Source organism: Siphateles boraxobius, unplaced genomic scaffold (genome assembly GCF_051911475.1).
Source record: "Siphateles boraxobius isolate OS27281-9 unplaced genomic scaffold, OSU_SipBor_1 32, whole genome shotgun sequence".
NCBI lineage: Eukaryota > Metazoa > Chordata > Actinopteri > Cypriniformes > Leuciscidae > Siphateles > Siphateles boraxobius.
In genome coordinates this window covers 6315001-6327500 of record NW_027508942.1, presented here as the reverse complement: position 1 = coordinate 6327500, position 12500 = coordinate 6315001, and the positions used below count along the sequence as shown (strand labels likewise).

The window sequence follows — 12500 nt, the reverse complement described above, 5'->3', positions numbered from 1 at the left end:
AGGGGTCGGGTTAATGTGTGTGTGTGTGTGTGTGTGTGTGTGTGTGTGTGTAGGGGTCGGGTTAATGTGTGTGTGTGTGTGTGTGTGATGTGTAGGTTTAAGGATCGGGTTAGTGTGTGTGTGTGATGTGTAGGTTTAAGGATCGGGTTAGTGTGTGTGTGTGATGTGTAGGTTTAGGGGTCGGGTTAGTGTGTGTGTGTGTGTGTGTGATGTGTAGGTTTAGGGGTCGGGTTAATGTGTGTGTGTGTGTGTGTGTGTGTGTGTGTGTGTGATGTGTAGGTTTAGGGGTCGGGTTAATGTGTGTGTGTGTGTGTATGTGGTTGTGTGTGTGTGATGTGTAGGTTTAGGGGTCGGGTTAATGTGTGTGTGTGTAGGGGTCGGGTTAATGTGTGTGTGTGTGTGTGTGTGTGTGTGTGTGTGTGTGTGTGTGTGTGTGTGTGTGTGTGTGTGTGTGTGTGTGTGTGTAGGGGCCGGGTTAATGTGTCTACGGGGACAGAATATACAGTTTGTTCAGTGTAAAAACCATTACCTGTATGGAGAGTCCCCACAAATATAGTGAACCAGACTCTGTGTGTGTGTGTGTGTGTGTGTGTGTGTGTGTGTGTGTGTGTGTGTGTGTGTGTGTGTGTGTGTGTGTGTGATGTGTAGGTTTAGGGGTCGGGTTCGTGTGTGTGTGTGTGTGTGTGTGTGTGTGATGTGTAGGTTTAGGGGTCAGGTTAATGTGTGTGTGTGTGATGTGTAGGTTTAGGGGTCAGGTTAATGTGTGTGTGTGTGATGTGTAGGTTTAGGGGTCAGGTTAATGTGTGTGTGTGTGATGTGTAGGTTTAGGGGTCAGGTTAATGTGTGTGTGTGTGATGTGTAGGTTTAGGGGTCGGGTTAATGTGTGTGTGTGTAGGGGTCGGGTTAATGTGTGTGTGTGTGTGTGTGTGTGTGTGTGTGTGTGTGTGTGTGTGTGTGTGTGTGTGTGTGTGTGTGTGTGTGTGTGTGTGTGTGTGTGTGTAGGGGCCGGGTTAATGTGTCTACGGGGACAGAATATACAGTTTGTTCAGTGCAAAAACCATTACCTGTATGGAGAGTCCCCACAAAGATAGTGAACCAGACTCTGTGTGTGTGTGTGTGTGTGTGTGTGTGTGTGTGTGTGTGTGTGTGTGTGTGTGTGTGTGTGTGTGTGTGTGTGTGTGTGTGTGTGTTGACTGTGTTCTCACCCTGACAGGCCCCTGAGCGGTGGTTGGGGATGAAGCCCCGGCGGCAGGGGTGCGGTTGAGCGGGACACTGTTCGCACGGGTGACCCCAGGCCCGTCCCACCGTCGCACAGCACAGCGTCTTGGTGCACACGATCCCCGTCAGCTGACCCTGGCACATCTGGTTACTGACCGACGCAAAACAGGGTCCCGTCCTGTAATCTGCAGGACACACAACATATTCAACACATTAAACAGACAGAGACGGGGATGATGGGTGAACTAACCCATTAAAGGGGTCATCGGATGCCCATTTTCCACAAGTGTGTATGATTCTTTAGGCTCTTCATGGAACGTTTCTAACATAAAAACGTAAAGTTTGTTCATGGTGTCCAGCCAAACGCAATTATGTCTGTAATGTTACTGCCTGTGCTTAAAGACAAGGCTGGAAAGCTCAACAGTATTGACAATTATCGACCTATTGACCCTCTGAAGCGCTTTGAGTGTCCAGAAAAGCGCTATATAAATGTGATGTATTATTATTATTATTATTATTATTATTGCATTAGCCAGTATCTTGTCTAAAGTACAGGGGCCGGTTTCACAAAGCTATTTTAGACCAGTCTATAGAGTTAGACAAGTCTAAAATCTGCTCATACACTAGTCTAATGCAAGTTAGACTGTTTCACAAAGACTGACTTAATTTAGACCAAAAACATTAGACACGTTAACCCAGGCTAACTCAGGTCTAAGACTCTGTTACCTTGGCAACCAGCAGTAACAATCAGTTACAGTACAAACAGCCGAAAGAAAAGGGAAAATGCTCATAACTTGTGGTTTGCTGAGTGTTATGGAGAGAGCTATGAGAAGGGAAAGGGTTTTTAGGATATTTCCTCTTAGATATTTCTTTTTTGGCATCTTATACCATGTCTTTGTATCTTTTCTGTACGCCTTTAACTCTCCGCTCAACGCTGTTAACTGTCGTAATTTTTTCCAAATGAAACATTTCTTCTTGTTACTACATTCTCCGCTAAATTCCCCAAGTAAAATGTCCTTGTAACTGTTATACTCCTCCAACACACACATGTTTTCCGCTGGGCTAAACTGCACTGAGCGGCTGAATGCGCTTACTCAATCCGCCATGTTTTTTGTTTTGAAAAGTGTCTTATTTTACCCAGAATGCATTGCAGTGTAGTCCAACTTAAGATAGTCAGAGTCTTAAGTGCTTTGTGCAACGGTCTGATTTAGATGTCGATCTGAAGTCTGACTATCTACAACATCTAAGCCATAGGACTTGGGTCCTATCAGGTACAGCACATAGCAAATTGTGTGTACTGTACCATGTATGGGAGGGGGGGATTTTTTGGTGGTGTAAATATATTTATTCTGAAGCAATATTTTCAGATTTTACATACTTAAATCTCCATATTTGTGATATTTACCACAGAGTGTTATTTATTTTTATAAAGAGAATTTTTATTACCTTATTAAATGCATGCATCATCTTTCGTGTCAAATTCTTACATTTGATCAATAAATTCAGTTATAATAATAATAAGACACTATAGGGCTGCTACCCATCAAATTAAATAATTTGCACTGTACAAATTACAACTGCGATAAATAATGTTATGAGATTGATGTTTTAAATAAATGTGTGGCGAGGGGGGCGTGGTTCAGCGGACTCTGTAGCAGGAGAGCGAGGGCGGAGCCGAGCGGTGAGTAAGTGGGTCAAGTTCAAATGACGAACACCTGTTTGTGATTTCAGTAATTGGCGTGAGGAGACCGCATATAAGCGGGCGGTGCTGATAACGGAGGGGAGAGAGAGACTGGAAGCTCGTGCACGCTGACGGTCGGGACGAAACGTCTATTGTGCTGATAACAGTGGAAAGAGTGCTGCCTCGTTGGATGTTTATGAAGCTGTGAACAGCGGGAAGAGTATTGCCTTACATGTGCAAATTGACTGTTTTTGTTTTGAGTTAATTTTGAGAGCGCAAGAAAGCGCTGTGCAAAGAGGACCTTTAATAAAGTGCACGAGCTCCACTACTTGCCGACCCCGAGTCTCCTTCCATCACCCACACACGAACCCTGAGTTACATCACACTGGTGCCGAAACCCGGGATGGAAGGAGAGGCCGCCGCCAGAACCACTCTGTCAACGCCATTTGCGGACATCATCAACGCGCTCGCGGGACTCCACCAACAACACCAGGAGGCTCTGCTGAAGATGGAGGATCAGCAACAGCGCCGTTTCGAGGCACTCCTCCAGACCCAGCATGAGGACCGCGAGCAGTTCCGGAGCTGGCTAGACCAGGAGGCTCGGGCGTCTCCTTTGTCGGCCCCGGCCACGGCCCTTCCCCTCCACAAGATGGGTCCACAGGACGACCCGGAGGCGTTCCTGGACCTCTTTGAGAAGTCGGCCGAGGCCGGGCGCTGGCCGCCCGCGGACTGGCCCATGCGTCTGATCCCGCTGCTCTCGGGCGAGGCGCAGATCGCCGCCCAGCAGCTGCCAGTCCGCAACCTCCTGGTCTATGAAGACCTGAAACGCGCCATTCTTCAGCGGGTCGGCCGGTCCCCGGAGCAGAGTCGTCAGCAGTTCCGCTCCATGGAGTTCGGGGAATCCGGCCGGCCCTTTATCTTTGCGCAACAGCTCCGGGACGCGTGCCGCAGATGGCTGATGGCCGAGGCCCGCGACGTCGATGGAGTCATCGAGGTGGTGGTACTGGAACAGTTCATCGCCCGTCTGCCAAAGAAGACCGCACAGTGGGTCCAGTGCCACCGCCCGACGTCGCTGGACCAGGCCATCCAATTGGCAGAGGACCAGCTGGTGGCGTGCCCAGGGGTCGGCGAACCCCTACCGACATCTCTCTCTCTCTCTCTCCCTTCTCCCTCTCTCTCTCTCTCTCGCCCTGTCCCTGCTCCCAGGTCCCGAGGTGGCTTTCCACCACGCCCGGCGCCCCGCTGGAGGACCAGCCCTGCAGCTGATCCGGCCCCTGCATCACGTGCGCCGCCCCGGGGAACCCCATCGATGGTTGGCGGTCCGCCAACCCCGGCCCCTGCAGTCTCCTCACGTCAATCACCTGACCCACTTCCCGCCACTGGGATGGCGGGGAGGCCTGGGCCGGCCTGCTGGCGTTGCGGGGACCCTGGGCACTTCGTGGATAGGTGCCCGGTGATGGAGGTCGGAACGCTGGTCAGGGTCCCCGACGCGCCACAGGTTGCCCCCGATCAAGCTGGGTTGTACCAGATACCAGTAAGTGTAAAGGGGGGTACCTATCAAGCTTTGGTGGATTCAGGTTGTAACCAGACCTCCATCCATCAAAGTTTGATTCATCCAGTGACATTGGATAGGAGCCGCGTGGTTAAGGTGCGGTGTGTGCACGGTGAGGTGGTGGGTTACCCCTTAGTGCCAGTCACTATCCAATTTCGGGGGAAAAAGCATAGTGTAGAGGTGGCAGTTAACCAGCACCTCCAGCACCCGTTGATTTTGGGAACCAATTGGCCGGGGTTTAAAACACTATTGGCTTATTTATGTACGGGTGCTTCTGGGATTAAAAGAAGGCAGGAGAAGAGAGCGGTGGTTCAGGTTGGAGAGGCTGTGCCGGGACCCTCGGGGTCTGTCTCAGAGGAACGGAGCGCTTCAGAAAGGGAAATCCTTTTTGAACGCGATGATTTTCCTCTGGAACAGTCCCGAGATGATACGCTCAAAAATGCGTTTGATCAGGTCCGCGTGATCGACGGACAACCTGTCCACCCAGACCAACCGCTCTCGTATCCTTATTTTGCCGTGATAAAAGATAAGTTGTATCGGGTGACCCAGGATACCCAGACAAAACAAGATACAACTCAGTTGTTAGTTCCAAAGAGCCGCCGGGAAATGCTTTTTCAGGCGGCTCACTGTAATCCGATGGCTGGGCATTTAGGGCAAGCAGCTACACTGAATCGTCTAATGACCCGATTTTTCTGGCCAGGCATTCACGAGAATGTGCGCAGGTGGTGCGCGTCTTGTCGTGAATGTCAGTTGGTGAATCCACCGGCCAACCGAAAAGCACCTTTGTGCCCCCTTCCATTAATAGAGGTCCCCTTTGAGAGAATTGCCATGGACCTCATCGGGCCGTTAGAACGATCCGCACGGGGGCATCGCTTTGCATTGGTTCTGGTGGATTATGCAACGCGATACCCCGAAGCAGTGCCGCTGCGCAACATTTCTGCTAAAAGTGTTGCGAGTGCACTGTTTCAGTTAATCTCCCGGGTGGGAATCCCGAAAGAGATTCTCACCGATCAGGGCACGGCGTTTATGTCACGCACAATTCGCGAACTGTACGAATTATTGGGTATTAAATCGATTCGTACCAGCGTCTATCACCCACAAACGGACGGCTTGGTAGAACGATTTAATCGCACGTTGAAGTCCATGATTCGTAAGTTCGTACAGGAAGACGCCAAAAATTGGGATAAGTGGTTAGAACCCCTCTTGTTCGCTGTACGCGAGGTCCCCCAAGCCTCCACGGGGTTTTCCCCTTTCGAGCTGCTCTTTGGTCGCCAGCCCCGCGGGGTGCTGGATGTACTTAGGGAAGCTTGGGAGGACGGACCTTCGGATAGCAAAAACGAAATTCAATACGTCCTGGACCTGAGAACAAAACTCCACACGTTGGGGCGGCTCTCTATGGAGAATTTGTTACAGGCCCAGGACAAACAAAGTCGGCTGTACAACAGGGGGGCTAAACTACGTAAATTTGCACCGGGAGATAAAGTGCTTGTATTGCTTCCCACTTCCAGCTCTAAATTACTCGCTAAGTGGCAAGGACCGTTTGTGGTCACACGGCGAGTCGGGGATCTCAACTATGAGGTCCTTCGATCAGATAGGGACGGAGCACATCAGATTTACCACCTCAACCTGTTAAAAAAGTGGAATGAGGCGGAGTCAGCGTTGCTGGCGACGGTAGTGAGTGGGGAGGAGGATCTCGGGCCAGAGGCGAATTTAAAGTCTCAATCCTCCGCTCTGGCCATTTGCGGAGATCACCTCTCACCGTCCCAGATCGCTGACATTCGAAACTTACAAACAGAGTTTGCTGATGTGTTCTCGCCCCTCCCTGGTCGAACAAACCTCATACAGCACCATGTTGAGACCGAACCGGGTGTGGTGGTACGCAGCCGGCCATATAGATTGCCTGAGCATAAAAAGAAAGTAGTTCAGGCTGAATTAGAGGCTATGCTGGATATGGGAGTAATAGAAGAATCCAACAGTGACTGGGCGAGCCCGATAGTTTTAGTGCCTAAAACTGACGGCTCAGTGCGGTTCTGTGTGGATTATCGTAAGGTGAATGCTGTATCGAAGTTCGATGCATATCCAATGCCACGGGTGGACGAATTGCTTGATCGGCTCGGCACGGCTCGATTTTACTCGACACTGGATTTAACAAAGGGTTATTGGCAGATCCCCTTGTCTCCAATGACTAAAGAAAAAACCGCTTTCACGACGCCGTTTGGATTACACCAATTTGTTACCCTTCCTTTCGGCTTGTTCGGGGCACCTGCCACCTTTCAGCGCCTGATGGATAGAATCCTCCGGCCGCATGCTGCATATGCCGCGGCATACTTGGATGATATTATCATCTATAGTAATGACTGGCAGCGGCATATGCAGCACTTGCGAGCTATCCTCAGGACGCTGCGAGGGGCGGGGCTCACGGCCAACCCAAAGAAGTGTGCGATTGGGCGCGTGGAAGTCAGGTATCTGGGCTTTCACTTGGGTCATGGGCAGGTGCGTCCCCAAATTGATAAGACGGCAGCAGTTGCGACCTGTCCAAGACCTAAGACCAAAAAGGAGGTTAGACAGTTCCTGGGGCTAGCAGGATATTACAGAAGGTTTGTACCTAATTATTCGGACCTTGCTAGCCCGCTGACTGATCTAACTAAAAAGGAGGCACCAGATACCGTCCAGTGGACGGAGCAGTGTCAGCAGGCTTTCACCCAGATAAAGGCTGCCCTGTGTGGCGGGCCGCTATTACAGGCTCCTAACTTTTCTCTCCCTTTTTCCCTGCAGACTGACGCGTCGGACAGGGGGCTGGGCGCCGTCTTGTCCCAGGAGATGGAGGGTGAGGAACGGCCGGTGCTGTACATCAGTCGTAAGCTCTCAAAGAGAGAGACTATGTACAGCACCATTGAGAAAGAAGCCCTGGCCATCAAATGGGCCGTCCTCACTCTCCGCTATTATCTCCTGGGGCGAGAGTTCACCCTCTGTTCGGACCACGCTCCTCTGCAGTGGCTCCACCGCATGAAAGATACCAACGCGCGGATCACCCGTTGGTATCTAGCTTTACAGCCTTTTAAATTCAAGGTGATCCACAGGCCGGGTGCACAGATGGCTGTGGCCGACTTCCTCTCCCGCAGGGGGGGGGGGGAGGCTGCAGGCCGGACGGCTCCCCGGCCTGAGACGGGCGGTGGGGGTATGTGGCGAGGGGGGCGTGGTTCAGCGGACTCTGTAGCAGGAGAGCGAGGGCGGAGCCGAGCGGTGAGTAAGTGGGTCAAGTTCAAATGACGAACACCTGTTTGTGATTTCAGTAATTGGCGTGAGGAGACCGCATATAAGCGGGCGGTGCTGATAACGGAGGGGAGAGAGAGACTGGAAGCTCGTGCACGCTGACGGTCGGGACGAAACGTCTATTGTGCTGATAACAGTGGAAAGAGTGCTGCCTCGTTGGATGTTTATGAAGCTGTGAACAGCGGGAAGAGTATTGCCTTACATGTGCAAATTGACTGTTTTTGTTTTGAGTTAATTTTGAGAGCGCAAGAAAGCGCTGTGCAAAGAGGACCTTTAATAAAGTGCACGAGCTCCACTACTTGCCGACCCCGAGTCTCCTTCCATCACCCACACACGAACCCTGAGTTACATCACAAAATGTTTGAATATACAAATAAAAAAAATGCAATACTTAAACATGAAACGAAACTGCCAATAGGTGGCGGCAAGTGACCGTCTTAATTAGTGAATCATTGAGTCATTCATACAAAAGATTTGTTCAAAACGCTGAATCATTCAGTAACAAAACACCGCGCTGCTGTTGCTTTCCTTGGAACTATTTTCGTCAGTGAAATAGAACAAAAACAACGAGACATTGTTCCCAGAAATACGTTCGCCTGTTCGGGAAGTCGCAGTGACAGAAACACAGACATTCCAGTTTAAGTTTCAAGGGTGTAAAGTCCGTTTATGCCATTAAGAAAATGAAATTCTGTCAAATCAATTTTGTTTTAAAGAAATGTTCATTTAAAAGCAGTGTTCATTCATCAGTGTATAATGTTACCTAGAGATGCGCATCAACAGCCGGCGAGTAAGTGACGATCATCCATTTATAATCACGCGTAACAACACAGAATAATTGTAATTTGACCATCGGGTCCGGATACTTAAAGGTGTAGTGTGTATTTTTTAGCGACTTCTAGCGGTTCGGTTGCGAGTTGCACTAAGGGCTCAGCCCACTGTTCCCTTTCGAAGAAGCTACGGTGGCTAAAACGGGACAAACATATCGTCGTCTGAGACAGCAGAGAATAGCCAGAGTAAGCCAAGAGTGTGTAACATTGTCAATGTTTCTGTACCACAGTCCATTATAAACCACATCATGGATAAAGTTTACAAAGCCATAGTCAGGTGAGGATCAAGGGTCTTAATATATAATAATAGTAATCAGCTGATTGCTCTCACGAACGTAACCAGCACATTTCCCCCCACATAGCAAACCCATAAAACAACGAGGGAGAAGAACCACATGAAACTATATGCAACTATATATTTTTTCTAACCGGGTAGTAAAAGTTTAGCTGGCTAAATATGAGCTGTTACTGTGGCTGAGCTGGTTAAAGCGTAAAGCCTCGTTTAAACTCGACGCGTCCGTGTGAGCCCAAAGGTGCGCGCGGCAAAAATGCCATGATTGTAACAGCGCGCGCCTCCGCATCCCCTAGACACCATTTACTACACACAATATGCTTTTTTTCTCTGATTTTGAAAACTCTTCGCGATCGACTTAAAATGCTTCCAAGATCGACTTGTCGACCGCGATCGACGGGTTGGTGATTCCTGTAACGTTACTGTTTTACGGTCCATGACAAGAGTACTAATCAGCTGTCTCACGAATGTAACCAGCACATTTATCCCCACATAGCAAAGCCATAACACAGCGAGGGAGAAGAACTAAGTTACATGAAACATTTACTACATATTTTACACCACTGACAAGGGAAAAGTCACTACTCACGGTGTTTATGGCTAGCTTCTAGCTTTCTGCGGCTTCTCTTTCAAGGTAGTGACGAAACGCGCTCTGTAGCGCTGTTTGTTCGCGTTCGGCTACGGTAGAAACATGACGTCACAAATTGTCGACCTTCATAGAAGGGGGCGCCCGCGGTTATGTAGATATAAATGTCTCATTCTAAGGTAATAAAAACATTACGGTTTATTAAGTAAGTTCTTTATACACCACTGAAAACATAGTTATGGATGTCATATTGCATTTCTGTTAATAGATACTCAAAATGATTACACATTGCACCTTTAAATCAGAGTCAATTATTGTGGCGGGGGGGATGATGTGTCAGACACAACGTCAGAAAAGCGTCAGCAAATTATAATCGGTTATGGTCTATTACTGAACCGATACCGAATCGTCCTCGTCTGCATCGCGATGCACCGTAGAAACGATTAATTTTGACATCCCTGGCGATGAGGACAGGAAATCAACCTTCCCAACCTTTTATTGGTCAGATAGCCTCTTGCTGTGTGTGAGGAAGTTAAATATTTAAGTCACGTCATATCCAATGACTGGACGGATGACAAAGACCTATACCGTCAGCGCTGTAAAATGTATTCTCAAGCTAACATGCTTATAAGGAGGTTTTCTATGTGCTCTGACTTTGTGAAGAGCTCTCTGTTTAGAACCTACATCACACCGCTATATACTACTCAACTGTGGTCCAACTATAAGAAAAAGAGTATGCAGAGGCTCATGGTAGCATTCAATGATGCAATGACGCTGCTGCTTCGTGTCCCTAGGTGGCATAGTGCCAGTCATTTGTTTGTGTCTACTAGACGGCCAACTTGCGATGCACTCTTAAGACAACTGATGTTTAGTTTTATGTGACGCCTGGACAAGTCAGTGAACCATATAATTGAAGCCCTAGTCAGTCCTCTGAAAAGCTGTTATAGATACACTTCTAGGTTAAGACGACATTGGTGCAATAGCCTGTATCCTATAGGCTAATATGGCCAAAAAATGTGTTCTATGTATTTCCTTGTATCTACTTTTTGTACTGTATGAGGTGGCATATGGACCTGTGTCTGCAATAAAGCTTTATTATTATACTTTGGTTAAATTTCCTCAATGTTTGTGTAAAACAACAGCCTTTTACTTCCTCAAAAACAGCTCTGTTCACAGCGACCCGTTTCTGTGCATGTCTCTTTAAATGATAATGAGGTGCATGTCTCTTTAATGATAATGAGGTGCATGTCTCTTTAAATGATAATGAGGTGCATGTCTCTTTAATGATAATGAGGTGCATGTCTCTTTAAATGATAATGAGGTGCATGCTCAGAAAATCCAAACGGCCTGATTATTGAGAGTGTTTAGGCTTTTTGAGGATAAAAATAATGAATTGAAGTGAATGGATTGTGTCCACACACTGCAAAGACACATTTATATGCAAAAAACATATAAAAGTGAATTTTGCATCTGATGACCCCTTTAAAGAGCTCCTTTTTACATCTTCATCTCTCTTTAGTGTGTAATGTTGTTTAAACACACAGAGACGGGGAAGTGATCATCATGTTTAGCTGAGGGTCATCTGAGTGTGTGTGTGTGTGTGTGTTTATCTACTTAAAGGACCTGTTAAGCTTCTTTCCATGTTCATCTTTCTTCAGTGTGACAAGACACACTCCTGCCCAACACACACACACAGACGCACACACAGACACACACACACACACACACACACACTCCTGCCCAACAACAGCCCAACCTTGAGTTCATGAGTGTGTGTTTAGTCTACAGAGAGTAATAAGTCTCACCATTCAAAACACAAACACACACATTTACTTGGACTTTTATTGCTTTAAAGTTGACCTGTGATGCTTTTTTCTCCGTCTTCATCTTTCTTCAGTGTGTAGTGTTGCTGTTTGAGCATGAAAAAGCTCCAGTTCTTCTCTATATCAGTGTCAGTGTTTCTGAACTCCCTGAAAGTCTTGAGTTTCTTCCGGGAACGAACACCTCAAAATATTCCTCATTATAATAATTCATACGCAGAATAAAGGGGCGGGGCCTGGTTGAGTTTGTTAGTAGTGTGTTAAACTGGTGGTTATGGGAAGGGGCGGGACATTTCCCAAACACACTCGAAGCGCTCGACCAATCACAACACACTGATCCAGCCGACCAATCAGAGCACAGTGTGCTTTTCAGAAGGAGGGGCTTCATAGAGACAGGAACTAAACAGAGCGTTACAGACAGTAATCTAAATAAAATGTGATGATTCTGAATAACAATTTAAGTAACAGTAAAGATGTAAAATAGTCATAAAGTTAAAAAAATTAAAGATATAAGATATAAACGTATATAAAAAAAGCAACTGAATAAAGATATATGATTGACTGCATCAATTCAAGTGTTCAAGTAAACTTAGATTTTAATTAAAACTAAACTGTGATGCCAAATGCATTATAGTTGTTTTGACACTAACGGGACCTTGAAGATGGGCCACTTTTTATTTTAGATATTGACTAGGGCTGGGCGATAAAACGGTAACGATAATTATCGCGGTATAATTTTTCTCAATAAAATGATATCAAGAGTTTCATAAATGTTCGATAATGTTTATGCGCCAAAAGCGGAACGAAACTCATTGGAACCGTACGCCACACGGAGCATTTACCCGCTCGGATCAAAGTCCAAACGACAGCGCGAGCTCACGAGACCAGACACGTTTACTCTGATCGTCTCGCTCGCGAGATCCAGTATGTATTATATTATTAATGTAGACAATGCTTTAAATGACTAATGGAATATAAATACAGTATTTAATTAAAGCTGCAAGCAGCATTTATCGGTGTTCAAGCAGTTAAAGCAGTTGAGGCAGTTAAGCTCAAAAGACTCAACTCCAGCGTTTTAGGGGAATTTTTTTCTTCAAATAGCAATTACAACAGGTTTTCAGCACTTCATGCTTGAACACCTAATAATAATGATTTCCATGAAACTTTGCAAGCTTCTTCACCATGTTCTGACACATATGCTCATCAATTTTTGTGAAGTTCTAAGTTTTTATTTATGATTTATAGGCTTTT

The 12500-nt window shown here is 47.1% G+C and overlaps 1 protein-coding gene across 2 annotated transcripts in view; it reads right to left on the bottom strand.

Moving 5' to 3' along the window:
• The window catches only part of fbn1 (fibrillin 1), a 136635-nt gene that overhangs the window by 104861 nt on the left and 19274 nt on the right, over window positions 1-12500 (bottom strand). For both annotated transcript variants that reach the window (XM_077194639.1, XM_077194638.1), the window contains one exon: window positions 1206-1403. In XM_077194639.1, coding sequence (XP_077050754.1) covers window positions 1206-1403 — 198 coding nt within the window. The remainder of the gene's footprint in view (window positions 1-1205; window positions 1404-12500) is intronic.